The sequence below is a fragment of the Sorex fumeus genome, unplaced genomic scaffold (assembly GCF_029834395.1).
Source record: "Sorex fumeus unplaced genomic scaffold, SorFum_2.1 ptg000002l, whole genome shotgun sequence".
In the NCBI taxonomy this organism is placed as follows: Eukaryota; Metazoa; Chordata; class Mammalia; order Eulipotyphla; family Soricidae; genus Sorex; species Sorex fumeus.
In genome coordinates, this window is record NW_026606059.1 from 78,412,219 (window position 1) to 78,433,217 (window position 20,999).

Sequence of the window (20,999 nt, forward strand, 5' to 3'; positions counted from 1 at the left end):
GTTGTGAAGTCTTCCTCTGCTTTCTTCCAGAGAATCTGTCATTTTGGGTCTTGGGTTTTTGTGAGTTGTTGTTGTTTGGTTTTTGGTTTGGAGGTTATACCTGTCTGCTCAGGAGTCAGTCCTTGTGGAGTTCGGGGGGCATATGCAGTGCCTGGGTCAGCTGTGTGCAGAGTAAGCGCCTTACTGCTGTACTTGACTCTCTGGTTCTGTGCTTTGGTCTTTAACCCACTTTGAATGACGTTGTATGTTTGGGGTAGGCTGTATGGCGAATTGGATTCTTGTGCATGTGGCCTCCCATTTTCCACATTGAAGGCCATTTGACTGTAGATATAGGGTTTATTTTGGACTTTTCTATTCCATTTCACTGGTCTTTGTCCTTTTGAAAGTACCACACTTAATTACTGTAGCTTTGTAATGATGTTTTGAAATAATGACAGTTGAGTGCTACAATTGGTTTGTTGAGTTTGGAAAATTGTGTTTGCTGTTTGAGATCACTTATGAGTCTATGAATTTCAGGGTGAACAATGCATTTCTGTCAAAGACAGCTTTGATTTTTTTTTTTTTATTGGAGTGCAGTTTGTAGATTGTTTTGAGTAGAATAGATCTTAACAGTAAAAGACCCTCCAACACCAACTGAACAGGATATCTTTGCATTTATTTGTGTTCTTAGTTTCTTCCATCTGTCTTTGGTAGTTTTCAATATACAAGTCCTTTGGGTACTGGTGAGATATTTAAGTGGAGTGGTTAGGGTGCTTGCCTTGCATGCAGCTGACTTGAATTCAATCCCCGGTATCATGTATGGTCCTGAGCCCCACCAAGAGTGATTCCTAAGCATAGAGTCAGATTCCTGAGCATAGGATCTAAAATACAGTGTACAGATCTTTCCCTTTTTTGGTTAGTTTCATTTCTAAGCATTTCATTAGTTTTCATATTATTGTAAATAGATTGCTTTTCTAACTTTATTGTTGCTTATATCATGTACTTCTAATTTTTACTTTTGCCTTTTGACTGATTTTTTCACCCCATTATAGTTATAAAATGTTATATAACTGAAGTCAGTGATGATGCTGCAGCCACCAGCACAAAGGATACTGTTTTTCTCCAAAACTCTTTACAAATCACCAGGTCACAGATTTATATAACTGCATAAACATGCATTGATAATTTATCGGGGGTATAAAACCTTAAAAAAAACTTGAGGTTTTCTGGAGTTTTTTTCTCCCCCCGTCTTTTTGGGGAACTTAATTTTTGTTTAGGTTAGATTTGGTCTTTCAAGTTGATGAGGAGAGAGGAAATCAATTTAATGTCTACTTAGAATTGCCACTGCTTTATAGACTAAACCTTATATGTGTCCCTTCCGTCCCTCTTACTGATGTGACTGGTGGTCACCTCCATGCCTAGCTGTGGTGTCCTCATATTGTTAGTGGTGGTGGTCTTTGTTGGGAGGGTCTCACCAGCACCGCAGAGCTCCCTGAGGCTGGCAGGCCTGTGATTGCAATGCTTGCACACGTGCCCACCGGGGTCACACTCAGTTGAAACATGAGTTACAGTTGTGCTCACTAGAGTCGCTGCAGTGCTCACATAGGTACCAGCCAGGGGTCATGGTGCTTGTCCATCCTCAAGCTGCAGTGCCCCTGTTGTGGTGCTTATGCTCAGCTGCTAGTGGGCTGGGCCGGAGTTGCTTGTGCTGCTGCATTCGCAGAGGGCTGGGCACAAACTTAGCACCCGGGGCACTGGGCTTCAAACTCCAGTCAGGGCTGCAGGGTGCTGCTGGGTCTTGGGGAAGAGAAGGCAGGCCGTCCACTTGAAAGTCAGCTTGCAGTGGAGGTGGCAGGTTTGGCCTTGAGGAGAGGGCAGTGAAGCACAGGGTGAGGGGTCAAGTATTTCCCTAGACCTTTCTTGAACCATAAGTCACCGTCCCATAACTGAATGTGGGAGCTACAAAATGATCTGAAAAGGTTTCTGAATGCTCACCCACCAAAAGTTAGTTCTGAATCTGCCACATCAGGAATCTCTCGGTTGCATTTCTTGGGTAAAAAGTGGTCCTACGTGGGAAAAGTGTAAGAAACCCTATTCCTTAAATCTTGGATTCCTGATCGTTGTAGATGGGACACCTCTAAGGATTAGGGTTCACATTCAATAGACTGCTCTTGTGATAATTGACAAGGTCAGTGTGGTCTGTGGGCCCAGGGCAGGCCTGACCAGCTTAGTGTATTCCTCCTCCGACTGTTGCTTCTGTGAGGACTGAGAGGTGCACAACGACCATGACCCCCTGTGTAAGTTCAGAAAGAATGAAGTTCTAGGAGGGTTGCTTCCTCTGCTCGAGGTAGTTAATAGAGTTCAGTATTAATGAACTGCTATTTCGGCAAAGAAATGGGAGAACTTTGAGTCCTAACTCTGAATTTTGATATTTGCGTTAATAGAATGTGGGTAGTTAAATCTGACTGTCTTCCATGGGAAGACTCTGTGCTCTGTAATTCTAGCTTTAACAACTAGATAGTAGATCTTTTGAAAAAGATTTTAAGAGATGTAGAAGTATGCTTTTATTTTGGTAAAAAATAATTTTTCATGCTTAAGCCTTGGGCTGGAGCAGTAGCACAGAGTGTAGGGCATTTGCCTTGCACGTGGCCTTATGTGGCTGATCCGAGTTCGATTCCTCTGCCCCTCTCGGAGAGCCCGGCAAGCTACCGAGAGTATCTCGCCCACACGGCAAAGCCTGGCAAGCTGCCCATGATGTGTTCATTATGCCAGACACAGTAACAACAAGTCTCACGATGGAGATGTTACTGGATCTGCTCGAGCAAATCGATGAATTATGAGAGGACAGTACTACAGCGCTATTTAAGCATTCAAGAGTAAGTAAGTAAGTAAAGGCCCTCCCGTTGATCATCGATTTGCTCGAGCGGGCCCAGTAACGTCTCCATTGGAGACTTTGTTGTTACTGTGTCTGGCATATCGAATACTCTCGGTAGCTTGCCGGGCTCTCCGAGAGGGGCGGAGGAATCGAACTCGGGTCGGCCATGTTGGCTGCGTGCAAGGCAAAAGTTATTTTCCTCAAGCTCAAAATGCAATACAAAATTTTACACCATTTAGATAAGTACCTTAAGACGTAATGAGCTTTCCTTAAAGACCTCTCGTGATGGGTGAGGTTTCTGACTGTGCTGTGGGGTGTGAGGCATTCTCACAGTGGAGCTGTGCCCAACTGTGGACTGGCTGCCTGGCAACACAAAGCGATAGCCCTGGGCCTTCAGGTACTCAGATACTGAAAAATAGTGGTGGATTTGCACAGCGGAGTATTGCACAGCCAGAAGAAAGAGCGAGCATGGCTGCACCATAAAAACGCCAATTCTCCCCCTTCAGGAGCCGCTGGAGTTCCGGCGTGGGCGGCAGCGGAGGGGGTTCCTCTGGCAGGTCATCGGCAGGGGCTAGGGACTCCCGCCGCCAGACGCGAGTTATTCGGACAGGCCGCGACCGAGGATCCGGGCTCCTGGGCAGCCAGCCGCAGCCTGTCATCCCTGCGTCTGTCATCCCCGAGGAGCTGATCTCACAGGTATGGCCCTGCCCTGAGGCCACAGTGGGGGCGGCACAGCTTTCTTTCTTGGCTCTGGGGTCCAGAGAGCTACTCTCACCAAAGATTGAAATCCAGGAGCGCTGGTGCAGCCTCTTGCCTTTTTATCTTAGGCCCAGGTGGTTTTGCAAGGCAAGTCCAGAAGTGTCATTATTCGGGAGCTCCAGCGAACAAATCTCGATGTCAACCTCGCTGTCAACAACCTGCTGAGCCGGGATGACGAAGATGGCGATGACGGTGATGACACGGCCAGTGAATCTTACTTGCCCGGAGGTCAGTGGGGCCGCTGGATTCTTGGCTCTAGGGTTTTCACTAGGGATCGGAGGTTTCAAAAACCGGCTCTTCTGCCCATTCTTCGTGGCTTACTGGGTAATGTATCTGATTTCACGGAGATGTCTCCTAGGAAAAACGGGGAAATTATCTCTGTGCCTCACAAGTGTCTTAACATATGGTTCTTTTTTCTTATGGTTATTTAATGGATAACTCAAGCAGTGCTTCTGCATTTGATGGTCATTGAAATCCAGGTTAATACTCTCCTTTTTTGGGGGGATGGGCATGGTTTTTAGGTGACACCTGGCTCTGCACTCAGGAATTACTCCTGGCAGTGCTTAAGGGACCAGAAGGGATGCTGGGGATTCAACCCATGTTGGCCATGTTCAAGGCAAATGCCCTCCCCGCTGTACTGTCGCTCTGGCCTCCAGATCCATGTTAATACTCTCAACTTCATTTCATAGCTCTTTATATTGCTCTCTTGCTCAGGTCATTTCCGTCAGTCCCTGGTTTTCAACTGGTTCTGTTTTCTGGGAGATTGCGTCATTGCAGGTATTTCCTCCTTAGCTGCTTCATGTGTATTTGTTTCTCTTTACAGAGGATCTTATGTCCCTTCTGGATGCAGACATCCACTCTGCCCACCCTAGTGTCATCATCGATGCAGATGCCATGTTCTCTGAGGACATCAGTTATTTTGGTTACCCTTCTTTTCGTCGTTCCTCACTCTCCAGGCTAGGCTCATCTCGAGGTAATTTTGCATTTCTTTCCTTCTGATCACTGGTTGGCCGTATGAAGAGATAGTCGTAGAATTGCCTGTATTCATACTTTTAATGTTATGGGAGCTGGAATCATGTGTTTCTGACATTAAAATTATTTTGGATTTTGAAGAGCCCCAGTCATACTTTAGAGACGATCTTCCTTACCCGCAGTGTAGAACAGCAAGGCTATGACTCCTAATTCAGTTTTTTTATTATGATTATGGGTTCTGAACTAAAAGCGAATTCTGCTTTATAGTGACATGCAGCATTCAGAAGTCTTTCTTTGATTATATTTTTAAAAGTATGTACTCATTTTAAATCTTGATTAGGTTGCAGAGCAGAATATGAAAAAGCTTATTGCAATAAAATTGGCCAGTAATGTAGAATTGTTTTTTAACAACATTTGTTAAAAATACTCTTCAGGTTTGAAATCCTTAACAGGTGGGGTACATAGTAAAGATTAGAAAGATTTTGAAACAATGTGTATTGTGTATAAACCTTTCTTTGTTATACGTTGTATAGATTCAGCTTGCATTTTTTTTACTTTGTTAAGTCAGCATTTTTACTTTCTGGAATATAAAATTGCTCAGTTAAAAAAGGGATAAGAATCAGCTACATACCAATCATTAGTCAACTTGAAAATGATGCCATGTTATAGTAAGACCTTGCTGTAAATACACAGTACTTAAAGAAGGATTTTAAAATAACAAACGTATGGTGATCTAAAGATAATGATCTGAAGATAATAGGATAGCTTTAAAGATTTTTTAAATGGGTACTTTTCTGTCTTAAGCGTCTTAAATTAAGCAGTGGACTATCAGATAGTTAATATAAAGCAAGGACATGTTCTTCTGCATGTCTCCCTTTTGCTTTTCTGACACTTATTCTAAGTAGGTATTACGGAGTTCACACTCTGAGATTTTCAGTGCTTGAACATTTTTATTTTTGGTCTGCACATGATTAAACTTTGCTATTGATTCTGATCCTTTATTATTAAAAAAATAGTGTAAGAGCAAACTTAAATAGCATGGGCATTGCAGAGTTCATAGGCTAACTGCGAAGGAAGCCAATTTTGTGAGAAAACATTTTCTTTCCTCTGGCTTCTAGGCCATGCTGTCAGCGCTCTGGGGCTACTGCTGGCAGTGCTCAGCCTGCTGAACATATTTCCTGCCCAGAAAATAATTCTATAAAGAATTGTAAAAGGGGGAAAAAAAGGCGGATTTTTCAAACATTGTGATATAGTTCAGTCTATAAGATTCTAAATAGAAAAATTTGTAGTTAGTGGATTTGTATTTTAACCTTCTCAATTTTTTTCTTCTTGTCGTTGTTCTGTTTTGGGGCCACACCTGACTGTGCTCGGGGCTTATGCCTGGCTCTGTGCTCAGAGATTATACCTGGAAGTGCTTGGGGAGGAGGGGGGCCGTATGGGGTGCTGGGGATTGAACCTGAGTGAGCCATGTGCAAGGCAAGCGCCCTGCCTGCTGCCCTATCACTCTGGCCCCCTTCAACTCCATGTTGGCAGTTCAAATCCTGTTTACATAAGGCAGTTGTGCCCTCCACGCCTGTTTCAGAAGGCACTGGGTGGGATGTGGCTCCAGTGGCAGAGCACACGTCTTCCAGGCACGAGGGCCTGACTTCTATCCCTGGCATCACATCGCCTCTTGCACCACCGAAAGTAGCCCTGGGGACACTACACCACTGCAGGTGCAGAACAAAAACATTGCTTAATTGAATTCAGAATCTACTTCAGCATAGTTCTTAGAAAAGCTAGATCATCATTTTCATCGATTCACTTGAAAGAATAACCATTTTGAATGTTGCAGGCTTATTAGAACTACCTTATATGACATTGTTGTGAGTAGATAACTGCTGTTAGTTGCACCTGAAGGGTCTTTACTAGAGAGTGGCTTACTTTTATCCCACTGGTGTGACCCAATTGCATACCAGTTCTCCTTCTTCCCTTAGAGAGAGACTCTGAGCTGTTGCGTGAACGTGAGTCAGTTTTACGTTTACGTGAACGGAGGTGGCTTGATGGAGCCTCATTTGATACTGAAAGGGGCTCTACCAGCAAAGAAGGAGAGCCAAACGTGGACAAGAAGAGTGCGCCTGCTCAGAGCCCGGTGTCCCTGGGGGAGGACCTGCAGTGGTGGCCTGATAAGGTATTTGAACCCTCCCCTCCTTCCCGCTTCCGTGGGTTTCTACCATTTGTCCCTTTGGCCCAGAGCTTCTGCTCTGTCACAGACCTTGGGGCTATCATTATAAGGAAAATGCAGTGTTGCTTCTGTTTTGTTTAAAAATATAAATAGTTCTTATATAAATTATATGAATCATCTTTGTGTTCCGTGATGTTTTTATCCTCCTCTACTTGAAATAAAAGAAGTCGAACGGTAGGTCCAGATAATATAGTGACATTCATTTTTAGGACTTCAGTTAATTAGGACCGATAATTATGCAGTGCTTTTTCTTGTGGGATTCTTCCTTCCTTTGAAAAATAAATAAAATATATTATTTTGATGCTGGGCTGGAGTGATAGCACAGCGGTAGGGCGTTTGCCTTGTGTGCAGCCAGCCCGGCCGAGGCGGGATTGATTCCTCCGCCCCTCTCGGAGAGCCTGGCAAGCTACCGAGAGTATCTCGCCCGCATGGCAAAGCCTGGCAAGCTCCCTGTGATGTATTCAATATGCCGAACACAGTAACAACAAGTCTCAAAATGGAGACGTTACTGGGCCTGCACGAGCAAATCGATGAACAATGGGAGGACAGTATTTGTTTTGTTTCTATTTTGATGGGAGTTGCAAGTGGGGGTGATGGGTTGGAACTTGGACCCCGGGTGTCCCACCTGCACTGTGTCTGTCCTTCCAGCCCAAGAGATAGGCTTTAAAGTGTCAAGTGGGCCTCGATTTTTTCAGGCCCAGTTTGATTTTTGCAAGCCTCTGATAGATGCATCATGCCAAAGCAAGGGGGAGGATGTGTTTCTTGAACGTGTCAGCTGGCCTCTGCTCTGGCAGCGAGTCTGCCATTCATCACTTTTGCTTTCAGGCCTGAGGAGACATCCGGCTGGAGAGGATGGTTGGGGGCGTCCTCTAGTAAACTCCCAGGGGGTCACATTGTTCCAAACTTTTCAGACTCACTCCCACAAAATGAGACGGTGCCAGTGTGTGTGGTGGTCTGTGGGTTTCATTCTGTGATGAGAATGTATCTCATAGGCTTCTTTGGGAATATTTGTCACCTGTGTTTGGGTGCTTATTCCTTTTTTTCCAGAACCAGTTCGTAGGACTTTTTTTTTTCTTTTAAGTAGAAGTGAAAGAATTTTGAGCTTAATCTGTAGTAGACAAAAGGGTTCTAGTAATTGATTTTTTTGAAGAGCCAAAAGAAAATCTGATTTTAATTTTTATAGTTGTTTTGAATCTTGATGTACTTGATTTCCCTCTGTATTCAGCTCATGTGGAGAACTTCAGTGCAAGAAGGAACCTGAATTTTAATTAGTCTCTTTGTAAGCTAAAGGATATTCTGTTTTCTTTGGCAGCTGACATACTTTCCCTGAATGCATTCTTTTACTTCCATAGAACTAGAGAAGTTCCCTGTTGTACTTTTCTTCATATGGTGTGGAGGAGGGTTGCAGCCATTGGACTGTTTGCTTTTTATGTGTTGAACTGAGTTCCCTGCATCTCTTTGTCAGTGGTGTTAGAACTGTATTCTTCATGTTAGTGGGACGCAGTAAAGGATTCAGGATCTTGGGGTGGGGTTGGGGAAGGAGGTTGGAGGGGGGAGACACAGCACACCCGGCAGTACTCAGGGTTATTCCTGGCAGTGCTTGGGGGACCATAGGGGTTGTAGGGGATTGAACCGGGGTCATGTGCAAGGCAGACATCCTACCTACTGAGTTGTCTCTCTGGCCCAGGACTCCCAAGTCTTGATTCAGTTTTTTGTATCTGTTTGCAACTTTGCTTCTTTATTGTGTATTGTTTTTCATTAGAGAAAACATTTTCAGTAGTACCAGGTTAACAGGCCAATGTACCCTTTGTTGGACTTAGGTGGCCGTTGGTGCAGGATGTTAGGCACAGCTTGTTTTCAGAGACAGTTCTTAAGTAAGGCACTGCAGGCCATCCTTGCTGCAATGTCTCTGCTGAGTGATAGACGGAGAAATAGCATTATGTGAAACAGCATATTCTACCTTGACCTTTTTAAGTATATTAGACATGTGGTTTAAAATATTGTAATTGAAAAAGAACTATGTCTTACTAGCTTCTGATCGAACCTTAGGTGTTAGAAATTTCAACGTAGGCTCAGAAAGCTCATACCTATTCAGACTGTTTTGTATTGTCAGAGTTGTCAGCAAATGCCATTGAATGCTTGTTGTCAGGACTGAATACTTAACCACAGGGGGAGTCGGCAGGCTCTGAAAGGGTCAGGTAACCCAGGACAGCTTACGGACTCACAGCCAGTTGCCGATGACAAAATAGTACACGGGGAAGCAGCCTGTTGGTCTTCCCAAATTGGGGTATTAGGGAGTGCAGGGAGCTGGGGTGTCTGCACACAGGCAGGCGACCCGCCCTGCGGGAGCCAGGAATCCAAGCTTGGCACCCCATGCAGGTTGTGGCTCCACATTGCTTAGTGCCATAGTTCCCGTCCTGAGGGGTGCTGCTGGCCAGTTCCTTAGGACCAACACTCTTCATCGACTTAGAGGAATGGCCCCTTTGCTATTTCATCATTTCACAGGCTAATAAAACTAAGAGTCTTTAATGATAGAATGCTCTCATTTCTTTAAGCCTTTATCGTACAACTTTTAGCTGCAAATATTTAAGATTACCTTAAATTTTAAGTAGTTCCTTGAATTCTTTGAGTTAAGTGTCAAAACTGGTATAAAAGCGTGATTGAGAAGTGAGAAGGGAGAGAAGTGGGGCGCACCCGGTCAGTGCTGAGTGCATGCTGGGTCAAGTATAGATTGTGTGGAAGGTTTTCTGCTCACTTTCTGTAGGTGTGATGGCAGGAGTTTGTTGGAAGGCAGGAAAGTATTCATATTCTGTACGTTTCCCCATGGGTTTGAGAATGAGTGGTCTTGGTGATCCCAGGCGCCGCATAAAGCTGTTACCTAGGCAGCGGCCAGAGCCGGCTGCAGGGCTTGGCCCCGCTCTGCCATGTACTAGGAGACAAATTCTTGAACTTCCCAGGTTTTCTCTCTGTAAGTGGGGGAAGGATATGGCTTTCTCCTGTGGAATTGTCAGGAGAGTAGGTAGAATGAACACCTGTGGCATCCAAAGAACCAGAAGAACGGCTGATCCCGCCCTCCATGAAGGGCACTTCTGAGTGCACGTGAGAAAGGGAGTTTCTTGGACCAGGGCCCAACGGAAGGAGCACACCAGAATCCCCTGCCTTTCTGAGCTCATAGCAGGAAGGAAGGTAGCAGGCATCCTGTTTTGGGGTGCTAAGTGAAGGGGGGCGTGGGCATGGGTGCCCTTCTAAATCCAAGCCCTGCTTTTGGCCAGCCACACCTGTGCCATTTCTGAATGGTGGATTTCTCCCCAAATAGGATCTTACTATTTATTCCCCTCCCCGTCTCTCCTGCCTCTACCTCTCTTTGGATGCTGTACTGTTTCTGCTAATGACCTTGATAATACAGTTACTTTGACTAGGTGAAAGTTAAGGATTAAGATAACTTTTATTTTTATTTCTCAATCATCTTTCGCAATTAGAGTAGAACTTTTGTTCTTTCTTGCCAAATATTTGTATGTAAGCTGTAAGCATCTCTGTATGTATACCAATCTCCAGCAAGAATCTAAGGAAAGGGAAAACTGTAGCAGCAGTGTCCATAGTCCAGTGCCAAGTTAGGAGATAAGTAACAGACACCCTGGGGGTAGAGGTGATAGGGAAAACAATACTGAAGTTGAAGTCTGTGCTAAGTAAGTCTCCAGTTGCTAAACGGAGGTTTTGCCAAGGAACCCTTTGACTTCTTTTCTGAAAGCATTGAGAAGACCTTGGGAAGGTTTTACTATAGGAAAGTGACGGAGAAGCAAACGTTGATCCAGCAAGTCAGCACCATTGCAGTCATCTGAATTTGCTTTTCTGGATTTCCTTTCGTGTGTTCTGGGGGAATTCGCTTTATTGCCACCTGTCCTTTGACTAGTAGAACCACCCTTGGTTCTGTTTCTCTGGCGTTGAGAGGAGCAGGTAGGCAAAGAGGAGTGAGGCTTTTGGCAGCGACAGAGCACCACGAGCAGTGCGTTCTTTGTATTCCAGCCACAGGACCCAGCCCCATGGATAACAGCCTGCTGATGTGCTTCCTCTGGGTAGGACAGGCGGACCCAACTCCCTCTAAAGAAGCTAAAGTAGCTCATTAAAACAACAAAAACGTAGTTTTCTGTGTCCTTGGGAAATGGGCACGTTTAAATGGTTTCCATTACTTGGTATTTTTGTATTTCTCTACCTGTAAGACAGAGCGGGCAGGAAACAAGGTGATTTTCCTGTCTTGCTTGGCGGTTGGCTGAACCGTTCATTTACCATTGTGTGTAATAGGTTCTCAGGGCGTTTGTGAAGGGTACAGACTTGGCCCTGGCTCATGTGGGGGCAGATTTCCCTGGAGCTGCGGGAGTGTGCTGCCTCGGTCTCCAGGCTGCTCTTTGAGAATGCGCAGCTTGGGTGTCCTGCGAGGGAGAGACCCCCTGTACAGCGGGTGACGGCCACTAAACTGAAGGTGCTGTTTCCGCGGCCTCCAAGGGATCGGGCAGAGGGCGCTCAGGTTCAGCAGGTGTTGATCCGAAAGTACTGCAGACACTGCAGATTCACTGCGGGCCTGGTGTCTGGACGGCTGTGATGTTGATTGGCGTGAACGCCTGGCGTGTTGTTGTGCAGGGAAGAGGCAGGGCAGGTCGTTGTGCCAGGCCGCCCAGGAGGCAGGATGTTGGCTGGTTACTAGGAAGCCATCAGTGTCCTGGGGAAGGGTGGATTGGTGGACTTTGGTGTGGCTTGCTGCGAAGGAAAGGAAAGGTTGGGGGGATGGAGACGGGGAGAAGTGGTGATCAGGAGCCTGGCATTGACTGGTATTAGATTTTGGGGGATGCAGGCACAGTGGCAGGAGAGGGGACTGTGAGGGGGTCTGAGACAAGTGCCCCTAGGTAGGATGGTTGTTGAGCATGGAGGGGCGAGGCAGGGGAGATGTGTTGTGCAGGAGTTCAGGCGTCAAGGTCTGGCAGCTGGAACTTGTGACTTGGGAGACCGTGTGCTGCTCTGCAAGGTGCTGGGGGAAACCGTGCCGGAACCCACAGTAGTTGCAGTGAGCAGCTGAAGGAGAGGTGGGGTTCTAGAAGGGAATTGCATTCTCTGGGTTTGGGGTTACCTTTTTGGTGGGAGGGGAGGGCAGAAAAGGGGAGACAGAGAGTGCTTTTTCACAAAGGAAGCTTCAGGAGTCTGTGTTTTCTGGGTGAGTAGGAGGTAAAGTCAGGGCAACATCACACTTAGATATTTGTTATATATTAACAGAAATCATGTTCCTGGTAATTTTATAATTGCAGTCCAGTTCATTGCATGTGCATTACGTTGCAGCTGATGTTTACTTTACGAAAATATACTTGTATCAGCAGCTTGCAAAAGCCTGCATAGAAGAAATTTTTGGGTTTTTTTGCACTCACTGTTCCCTGCTCCAGCTCCCTCTGACCCCCACTTATTGAGCACTTACTTGTGTGGTGCACTGTGTTTTGAGCTGTGGCTACTGTGGTGAATAGGATAAAGCTTGTGTCTCAGTGAGCAGACCATGTGGTCAGGGATGGTCTTATTGAGCAACTTGATCAAGCAGAGTAGTGAGTCCATAGGGGCCAGAGAGGTAGTAAGTACGGCAGTTAGGGCACTTGTTTACACTCGGCTGACCCAGATCAATTCCTAGCACTCCTGTGATTCCCCAAGCCCCTCTAGGAGTGATCCCTGAGCACTGCTGGTTGTGACCCAAAAACAAACACAAAGGAGAGTGAGTCCTTTAAGAATCAGGCCAGAGGACCAGACACGAGCAGTTGTGGTTCTGAAATGGAAAAGGCTGTGCAGTGGCAGGGGAGTGGTGCCTGGGGAGGGGTCCTGGGAAAGCCCACTGGCACAGCTTTGCGGCTGACTGAGGCTGTGTAGTCTGTGGGCTTACTGTGTAATTAATCTGGATATGGTGGAGGGACGGAAATGATGCCTCTCAGTCATTAGGTTTGGCAGTTGAAAGACATTCATGGTATTGTACTGTTTCTCTTTCATAGGATGGAACAAAATTCATCTGCATCGGGGCGCTATATTCTGAGCTCTTGGCTGTTAGCAGTAAAGGAGAACTTTATCAGTGGAAGTGGAGTGAATTGGAACCATACAGAAATGCACAGGTATATGTTATATTTTACTATATTGCCTTGCCTTGAATAGCTCTACCTACCAGCATATAAAATGTTCATCATTTTTCTTATGCTTTCAAAGAATCCTGCGTTACATCATCCACGAGCAACGTTTTTGGGACTAACAAATGAAAAGATAGTCCTCCTGTCCGCAAATAGCATTAGAGCAACCGTAGCTACAGAAAATAACAAGGTATGGAACACTCTGCCAAGACCGATAATAGTGGCGTTTTTGTTTCTTTTCTTCTCCCTGACCCTTTAGTCTTTTCTATTTTCTAACTAAAATTGCAAATAAAAATCGTCCCAAGCCTTGGTCTAATGCTCCTATGTTGAATTATTTTGTTGGTGGTCTAGCTCTGTATTTGAATCCAGCTTCAGAGATAGCTCTACATTGAGAAGGTTGAAGAGATGATGGCTGACAACGGAGAGATGTTGAATCTGTAATAGATAGACCGGGAAAAAAGTGGTTCTTCTACTTAGATATCAGTTTGCCTTTAGAGTCTGAATTATTTGTTCAAGACTGTTTGCTTCTGTCACACCTTAAAGATGGCTGTGGTACTTACTTCAGTGCACGCAGTTTCGATTTGGTTGCAGCAGGCGTTTTAGTTTCAGTCTTCTGGAGAACCTTTTCCGGGGCTAGGGGCATGGCTTGCGGCGTTTTGCCAGAGGCATCCTGGCTTCCACCCCCAGCACCACCACCACCAGCCAAAAGAGCCCTAAGGAACAGAACAGGCTTTCCTGAATATGTAGCTCAGCATTTTTTAGAACTCAGCCTATCAAGTATGTCTTCTGTTTTGAAAAGAGAACTTGTTTTTAGGTGGGGGCTCCACCTGGTGCCACTCCGGACTTAGTCCTGGCTCTGCACTCAGGGATCACTCTTGGTGGGCTTGGACCATATGGGGGTCCAGAGATCAGCCCTGGTCTGCCGTATGCAATGCAAGTGCCCTCCCCACTCTGGCCCTAAGGGATGGTTGGTTTTATCCAGGTGTCTCTTTTGCTTTATTCTTCAGGTTGCTACATGGGTAGATGAAACTTTAAGTTCTGTGGCTTCGAAGTTGGAGCACACTGCACAGACTTACTCCGAACTTCAAGGAGAACGGATTGTTTCTTTACATTGTTGTGCCCTTTATACCTGTGCCCAGTTAGAGAACAATTTATACTGGTGGTAAGTGTCCTGAGAGGGAATTTCTTATTAGCGAATTCTTCAGTGTCCATAGATAGGTGCTTTGAGTGCCAGTCCCAGAAGGTCAGAGAGAAGATACTGCTTTGTAGGGAGGAGGGTTTCACTTTGAACAAAGGAGCATTCAAAAAAAAAAGTGAAAGCTTCCAAATTCAAAGTGTTACATAGAAAGAACCAAAATGTAACAACTGGGAGTTTTAAAGAATATTTTTACACAGTAGATGTGGGTGCTTTGCTTATGCTTTACTGCAAGTAAGGTATTTTTTAAAATGTGTTTTTCATTCAATAGTACTACTTACAAATATTTTAAAACTTAAAATATTGCATGAATTCTAATGATTTCTGTTATGTAAAAGGCCCTCCCGTTGATCATCGATTTGCTCGAGCGGGCCCAGTAACGTCTCCATTGGAGACTTTGTTGTTACTGTGTCTGGCATATCGAATACTCTCGGTAGCTTGCCGGGCTCTCCGAGAGGGGCGGAGGAATCGAACTCGGGTCGGCCATGTTGGCTGCGTGCAAGGCAAACGCCCTACAGCTGTGCTATCACTCCAGCCCAAAACCTATGGTCAGGGCACAAAACTATTGAAGAAAAGCAAATGAGAAATGGTTAAATGATATAACCTTAGTTTACTTACTGGGATTTGATCATATTCTTTTTTTTTCCCCCCCCAGGGGTGTAGTCCCTTTTAGTCAAAGGAAAAAAATGTTAGAGAAAGCAAGAGCAAAAAATAAAAAGCCCAAGTCTAGTGCGGGTATCTCGTCCATGCCGAACATCACAGTTGGAACCCAGGTTAGTAACTGCACGACACTTGCCTGCAGCCACATTTCTTTTCACTGTATGCAGGCCTGATGGGGACGAGGGGGTCAATGAGGCAGAGAGGGCCACTCCCTGCCTTGTCTCTCACTCTGGGCAGGGGGCAGGAGGTTCGCCAGTGGTACAGGGCCCGAGTCTTTAACGAGAAATGTTTTCATTTTGCCTGATGGAGGGTTCAGGAATTCCTGCCAGCACGAAAGACTGCAAACTCCTGCTCATTGGGCTCCCAGCAGCCCCCAAAGCCCTCATGACCTGTTTTTCTTGGCTACTGAGATGGTTTTCAGCTTCTGTGGGCATCTTCTGGAAGGTTTTTTCCTCATGCTTCAGTGTCTCTGAGGGTGTTTTGAGGACCTGTGATGCTCTCAGCGAGTCTGTATGCTCTTTCAGTGGAAACCTGGGTGGGCGCCCTGCGTTGTCTCCATGGAGCCTCTCCTACTCCTTACCCCCACCTCCACCAAGTGGTCCAGGCCTGGATGCCTGTGTCTGCCCCTCAGTCGGATAGTGAGGCATTTGCAAAACTGGGGACAAGCCCCTTTGGCTATTTTTCAAGTGTCATTTTTTTTTCTTGAAAAGTGCTGACAATAAGGTTTATTGTTTAGATAATTTAAGATTTTTTAGCTTGAGTTTACTTATAAATGCCAACAGGATTTATTAGTTAACAAAGGTTGTTGGGGTCCTTGGTCAATAAGGAAAAAAGGTCTGATTCCAAGGTGACCTAAGAATTCCATACTTCTGATTCAGTACACTTGCATAGAAGTTGACCTTCAGAGTAAATGTACAAATGCTTATTATATTCATTATAATAATGATGTAATGAATATTTAAGGCCCATGCCCCCAACTTAGGTAAATAGTACTTTTTTTTTTTCCCCTTTTTGGGTCATGCCCAGCAATGCACATGGATTACTCCTGACTTTGCACTCAGGAATTACTCCTGACGGTGCTCTGGGGACCATATGGGATGCTGGAAATGGAACCCAGGTCGGCCGTGTGCAAGGCAAACGCCCTACCTGCTGTACTATCACTCCAATCCCTAACTAATGCTTTTTATTACAAACTGTTACTCCTGGTTGTGCACTCAGCGATCACCCTTGGGGCTCTTGGGACCACATGGGATGTTGGAGATCCAGCTCAGGTCAGCTGTGCATAAGCAAGTACCTGCTGTCCTATTCACTCCATCCCCAAATTGTGTTTTATTTTACAAATGTGCTGAACTTACTCATACTCTTTAATTTGGGGAGGACGTTACGAATGAATTGTTGGAGTTCTTTCATTCATAACACTCTTGGCCTTATTGATTGTATAAGATTGTGTTTTTATACGCTTAGGTGTTCTCAAAGGATGTCATGTTGATGGAGATTTTATTTTGTTAGGTCTGCTTAAGAAATAATCCTCTGTATCACGCTGGAGCAGTTGCGTTTTCCATTAGTGCTGGAATCCCTAAAGTTGGTGTCTTAATGGAATCGGTGTGGAACATGAATGACAGTTGTCGCTTTCAGCTCCGCTCTCCCGAGAGCTTGAAAAGCATGGACAAAGCGAGCAAAGCAGCCGAGACCAAGTACGTCCTATTCCCTAGGGTCTTCCTTTCATGACCGGGTCATTGGTCATTCAGGGCGATGGAGCTGGGTGGCAACATTATGGGATCTTTTTCAGACCCTCAGTTTTATACTGTTCACAGCTGGGTTATTTGTTCCTTAGCAACTGTTAACATTTGCTTCTCCTCCCTCACTTTTCATTTGCTTCGGGGATTGAGCCCCCTGTGTGAAGTGCGGGGTCTGCCTGGGCTCCATCCATGGCTTCTGGAATTGCTTGATGTACTCTCAGCTATTTGAGTGCATTAATAGGTGAAAGAAAAGGTTTTGCCGATTCAAGTGCCGGGAAGGGAAATTTTGAGAAGAATTTAATTCCCTTTTGGTGTGAGGGATTCCTACAGAGGCAAGTTTCTTGGTGGAATTCTAAGAAATTGAATGATTTAGGGTTTTACTTTATTTAACTTTACCATTTTTGTTCACTTAAATTACTATGCCCAGGTCAGGGTTCACTGAAGGGGGAAATGTGTTAGTTCACTCAAGAGGTTCATGAGAAAGGTGTTGATTGAAAAGTTTCACTTTTATTGTTATTCTTAGATAAGCTTATCTGAACCATTGTTCCAGGTTGTTTTTCTTCATGGGATGTATTTGTAATTCCCATTTTAAAATGTAAAAGTATTCACAGTATACCTCCTTCAGTACCTTGTGTCCTAAAAATATACCACTTTGTGTACCATTTCCTTTGAAGAATAAACTTAGAGTCTTAAAAATAAACCATTTGACACTTGTCCCTTGCTTCATTTTCCTAATTCTAAGAGTGTTCTTATTTCTGACCTCAGGCCTGAAAGTAAGCAGGAGCCCGTGAAAACGGAGATGGGGCCTCCCCCATCGCCCGCATCCACCTGCAGTGACGCCTCCTCCATCGCCAGTAGCGCCTCCATGCCCTATAGTAAGTGGCCGAGGGTAGGGAGGTGACTCACATGGTCCCAGTTCCTCCAGAGACACCATGTTTCTCTGAGTTTAATTTTCGTGTGTGTAGAAATAGCAGTCACAGGGTGTTAACAGTTCCTGTTTTGCCGCCTTGGAGAGTGACAGCAGGGCACAGCTGCTGGGCCTCTTAGTTGAGACTTTACTGCTTAGAAGCTGGATTACAACATATACTTAGAATTTATATAATTTAGGGACTTCCTGCTGCACTTTAACTTGAGAGGTTTTTTGTTTTTATTACTATTTTAATTGCTCAAACTTTTATTTTATGGTGGTGTGTTTTTGCAACTGAGACCATGGATACTTTTAAGAGCAGCCCCCTCTAATGTTCAGGTGGAGATTTTGGGCAGATAGCCCTGATTTTAAGATTCCAAAATAATGTCTTTTATTTTTTTCTTATAGTTTGTGGTGGGCTGGAGTGGTAGCACAGTGGGTAGGGCGTTTGCCTTGCACGAGACCGACCAGGGTTCGATTCTTCCATCCCTCTCAGAGAGCCCGGCAAGCTACCAAGAGTGTCCCACCTGCACGGCAGAGCCTGGCAAGCTCCCCGTGGCGTATTCAGTATGCCAAACACAGTAACAACAAGTCTCACAATGAAGACGTTACGGGTGCCCACTCGAGCAAATTGATAAACAACGGGAGGATAGTGCAGTGCAGTGCAGTTGTTTGTGGTAGTGTCAGTGTAGTTGGGCATTAACTGAGACTTTGGTTTTTCTCTCTGACATCTCTGGAAGTAGAAGTCACTTTCAGAAGCAAGGTTTTTATTAGCACTCTCAATTATGTGTCCCTTTGAAATGATCTCGCCTCGTATCATAGATGAAATCTATAAAGTCTTTTTTTATATTTTCTCCTTGGTACTTACCATTTTGTTGTTGTCTAAGAACGGCGACGGTCAACCCCTGCCCCCAAAGAAGAGGAGAAGGTGAACGAAGAGCAGTGGTCTCTTCGGGAAGTCGTTTTCGTGGAAGATGTTAAAAATGTTCCTGTTGGCAAGGTTTGTTCAGAATCTCTTTAGCACTGTTGGCTCGCTGAACTGTCATAGCGCTGCTAATCACAAGCCCCAAGTAGGTGAGCTGTGGTCAGTTCTGCTGGTGCTCTCAAGTCTCACCCCTTAATCTGCTGCGGACAGTGCAGCGCCTGTCCCCGACCCAGCAGCCCGTGGTTATTGGGCTCCTCTGCAGTGTTTTTAGAGATACTATTGTTTTGAAGACCATCCTTTGGAGTCATTAGATTTGCTGACAAGTCGCAACGGTGCATTGACTTTTAGACACTGCTCATTTTGTGGACCTCGTCTCCTGAAGATCTGCTCTTTGGGTCACCTGTACCTCCTCCCTCCCCAGGGATATACAGAGTTTCTTAGGAGTCCTTGGAAGTCCTTAAGGAGTCCCAGGAGAGGGTCTGCCTTTTCACACCGTCTGGAATGTCATTACTTCCATTTTTCTTTCCTCACATACTTAAGAAACAAAACGGAGCAATAGCTGTGGATTATCTGCGAAGTACAGTACTTTTTCATTGCTTTTTCAGCTCTGAAGCAGCCTTATTTCTTCACTGTTTCATTAACAGTAGAGCTGTGGCTTGTTGGCAGGCATTTTCTGCTCAAAGATTATAAGACAGGAGCAGAGTGCAAATATCACAGTTTTGGCTCCTGTGCGTTGAGGGCCAGGAAGGCAGCTCACTCAGTGAGCGACTGTCTGAATTTATGGCAAGCTCCTCCATACTGGCTCTATAATAGATGCTCTACTTGTACTTGTACTGTTTAAGCCCAACATCTACCGTCTGGGCCATGCCATATGGGTCATTGAAAAAGTTCTTCTCATAATGGGCTGCTAGGCTAATAAAGAGAAGGCAGAGGGATATGTTTTGGCTCTTCAGTTGATTGCTACTCTTACTTAGTTTGTCACCGTAATTATTGGCTCTGATTTGGATCTCGATTTTGCTTTAACTCAGACATCAGCAACAGAACTGAGTCATTTCAGATTAATTTTATAATTTGGTGATAGCAGCAAGAGAAACAGACTCATCAATAAATGCCATCACTGTTGAATTAGTCCAGTGACTGGACTATGCTATTGATTTCCTGTCTGGTTTGTGTCTGTTTCCCTATACTTCTAGGTGCTGAAAGTGGATGGTGCTTACGTTGCCGTAAAATTCCCAGGAACATCCAGTAACACCAACTGTCAGAGCAGCTGTGGTTCAGATGCTGACCCTTCTTCCCTTCTGCAGGATTGTAGGCTGCTTAGAATCGATGAGCTACAGGTAACGGTAGGGGAATTGTTCAGCAGGACAATAGGGGTGACTGTTCAAGGGATGACTCCTTGTGTCTGGAGCACAGTTGGATGTAAAATCCCGTTTGTCTTTCACAGGTTGTGAAAACTGGTGGAACACCTAAAGTTCCCGACTGTTTCCAAAGGACGCCTAAGAAGCTGTGTATACCTGAAAAAACGGAAATACTCGCAGTGAATGTGGATTCCAAAGGTAAACATTTTGTAACCTTTCAACTGGTATGCTGTCATGTGCAGTAAGAGGAAATGGGATAAAGTGGTTTAGAGCCTGGGCAGTTTTTGTTGCCTGTTTAGCTTCCATGGACTTAAAATATATCTGTTGAAATTGGTAAATGTGGCGGGAGCTGTGACAATTGGGTAGTTGCTGGAGACTGAGATGTGTAACAAGTCTGCTATCTGCTTTCCTTTTTCTAAAGGTGTGCATGCTGTTTTGAAGACGGGAAATTGGGTTCGGTACTGTATCTTTGATCTTGCCACAGGAAAAGCGGAGCAGGAAAATAATTTCCCTACAAGCAGCATTGCTTTCCTTGGTCAGAATGAGAGGAACGTAGCCATTTTCACAGCTGGACAGGTATAGACACTTATTTTTTGCATTTGAAAAGTATTGACAGCAGTGTCATTTTTGTGATTCTTGGATCTGGTTCACTTTGCTTTTTAAAAAACGAATGGCGGGGCTGGAGCGGTAGCACAGCAGGTAGGGCCTTTTGCCTTGCACGAGACTGACCTGGGTTTGAATCCCAGCATTCCATATGGTCCCCTGAGCACGGCCAGGAGTAACCCCTGAGCATTGCCGGGAGTGACCCAAAAACAAAACAAACAAAGAAAACTAATGGCAAATTTTGTATATTCCTGTTTAGTACTAGTGGTTTTTCTATGGTCATTAGTACACACACACACACACACAGAGAATGAATGAGAATCAGATGTATGTTTTGATTGGGAGCCAGATTTCAGTGTTTCCCTTCTTTTGTAGGAGTCTCCTATTATTCTTCGAGATGGAAATGGTACCATTTACCCAATGGCCAAAGATTGCATGGGAGGAATAAGGGATCCTGACTGGCTTGATCTTCCACCTATTAGTAGTCTCGGAATGGGCGTCCATTCTTTAATTAACCTTCCTGCCAATTCAACAATCAAAAAGAAAGCTGCTATTATCATCATGGCTGTAGAGGTAAGCTGGCTTTTGAAACTATTTAACACTTTAATTCAGAAGACATTTCTAGAATCTGGGGAAACACCTTGACTAGCTCGTTCGTTT

At 45.0% G+C, this 20,999-nt stretch overlaps 1 protein-coding gene across 5 annotated transcripts in view; it reads left to right on the forward strand.

Annotated features, from left to right (window-relative positions):
• Positions 1-20,999, forward strand: part of UBR5 (ubiquitin protein ligase E3 component n-recognin 5) — a 116,172-nt gene that overhangs the window by 39,997 nt on the left and 55,176 nt on the right. For 3 of the 5 annotated variants that reach the window (XM_056113281.1, XM_056113287.1, XM_056113295.1), the window contains exons 6-20: positions 3,361-3,550; positions 3,682-3,841; positions 4,437-4,586; positions 6,544-6,755; positions 12,824-12,940; positions 13,032-13,142; positions 13,960-14,114; positions 14,803-14,920; positions 16,317-16,501; positions 17,312-17,421; positions 18,341-18,453; positions 19,572-19,715; positions 19,823-19,934; positions 20,158-20,312; positions 20,715-20,912. In XM_056113281.1, coding sequence (XP_055969256.1) covers positions 3,361-3,550; positions 3,682-3,841; positions 4,437-4,586; positions 6,544-6,755; positions 12,824-12,940; positions 13,032-13,142; positions 13,960-14,114; positions 14,803-14,920; positions 16,317-16,501; positions 17,312-17,421; positions 18,341-18,453; positions 19,572-19,715; positions 19,823-19,934; positions 20,158-20,312; positions 20,715-20,912 — 2,230 coding nt within the window. The remainder of the gene's footprint in view (positions 1-3,360; positions 3,551-3,681; positions 3,842-4,436; positions 4,587-6,543; positions 6,756-12,823; positions 12,941-13,031; positions 13,143-13,959; positions 14,115-14,802; positions 14,921-16,316; positions 16,502-17,311; positions 17,422-18,340; positions 18,454-19,571; positions 19,716-19,822; positions 19,935-20,157; positions 20,313-20,714; positions 20,913-20,999) is intronic. The other 2 variants (XM_056113301.1, XM_056113302.1) reach the window with 1 other exon arrangement.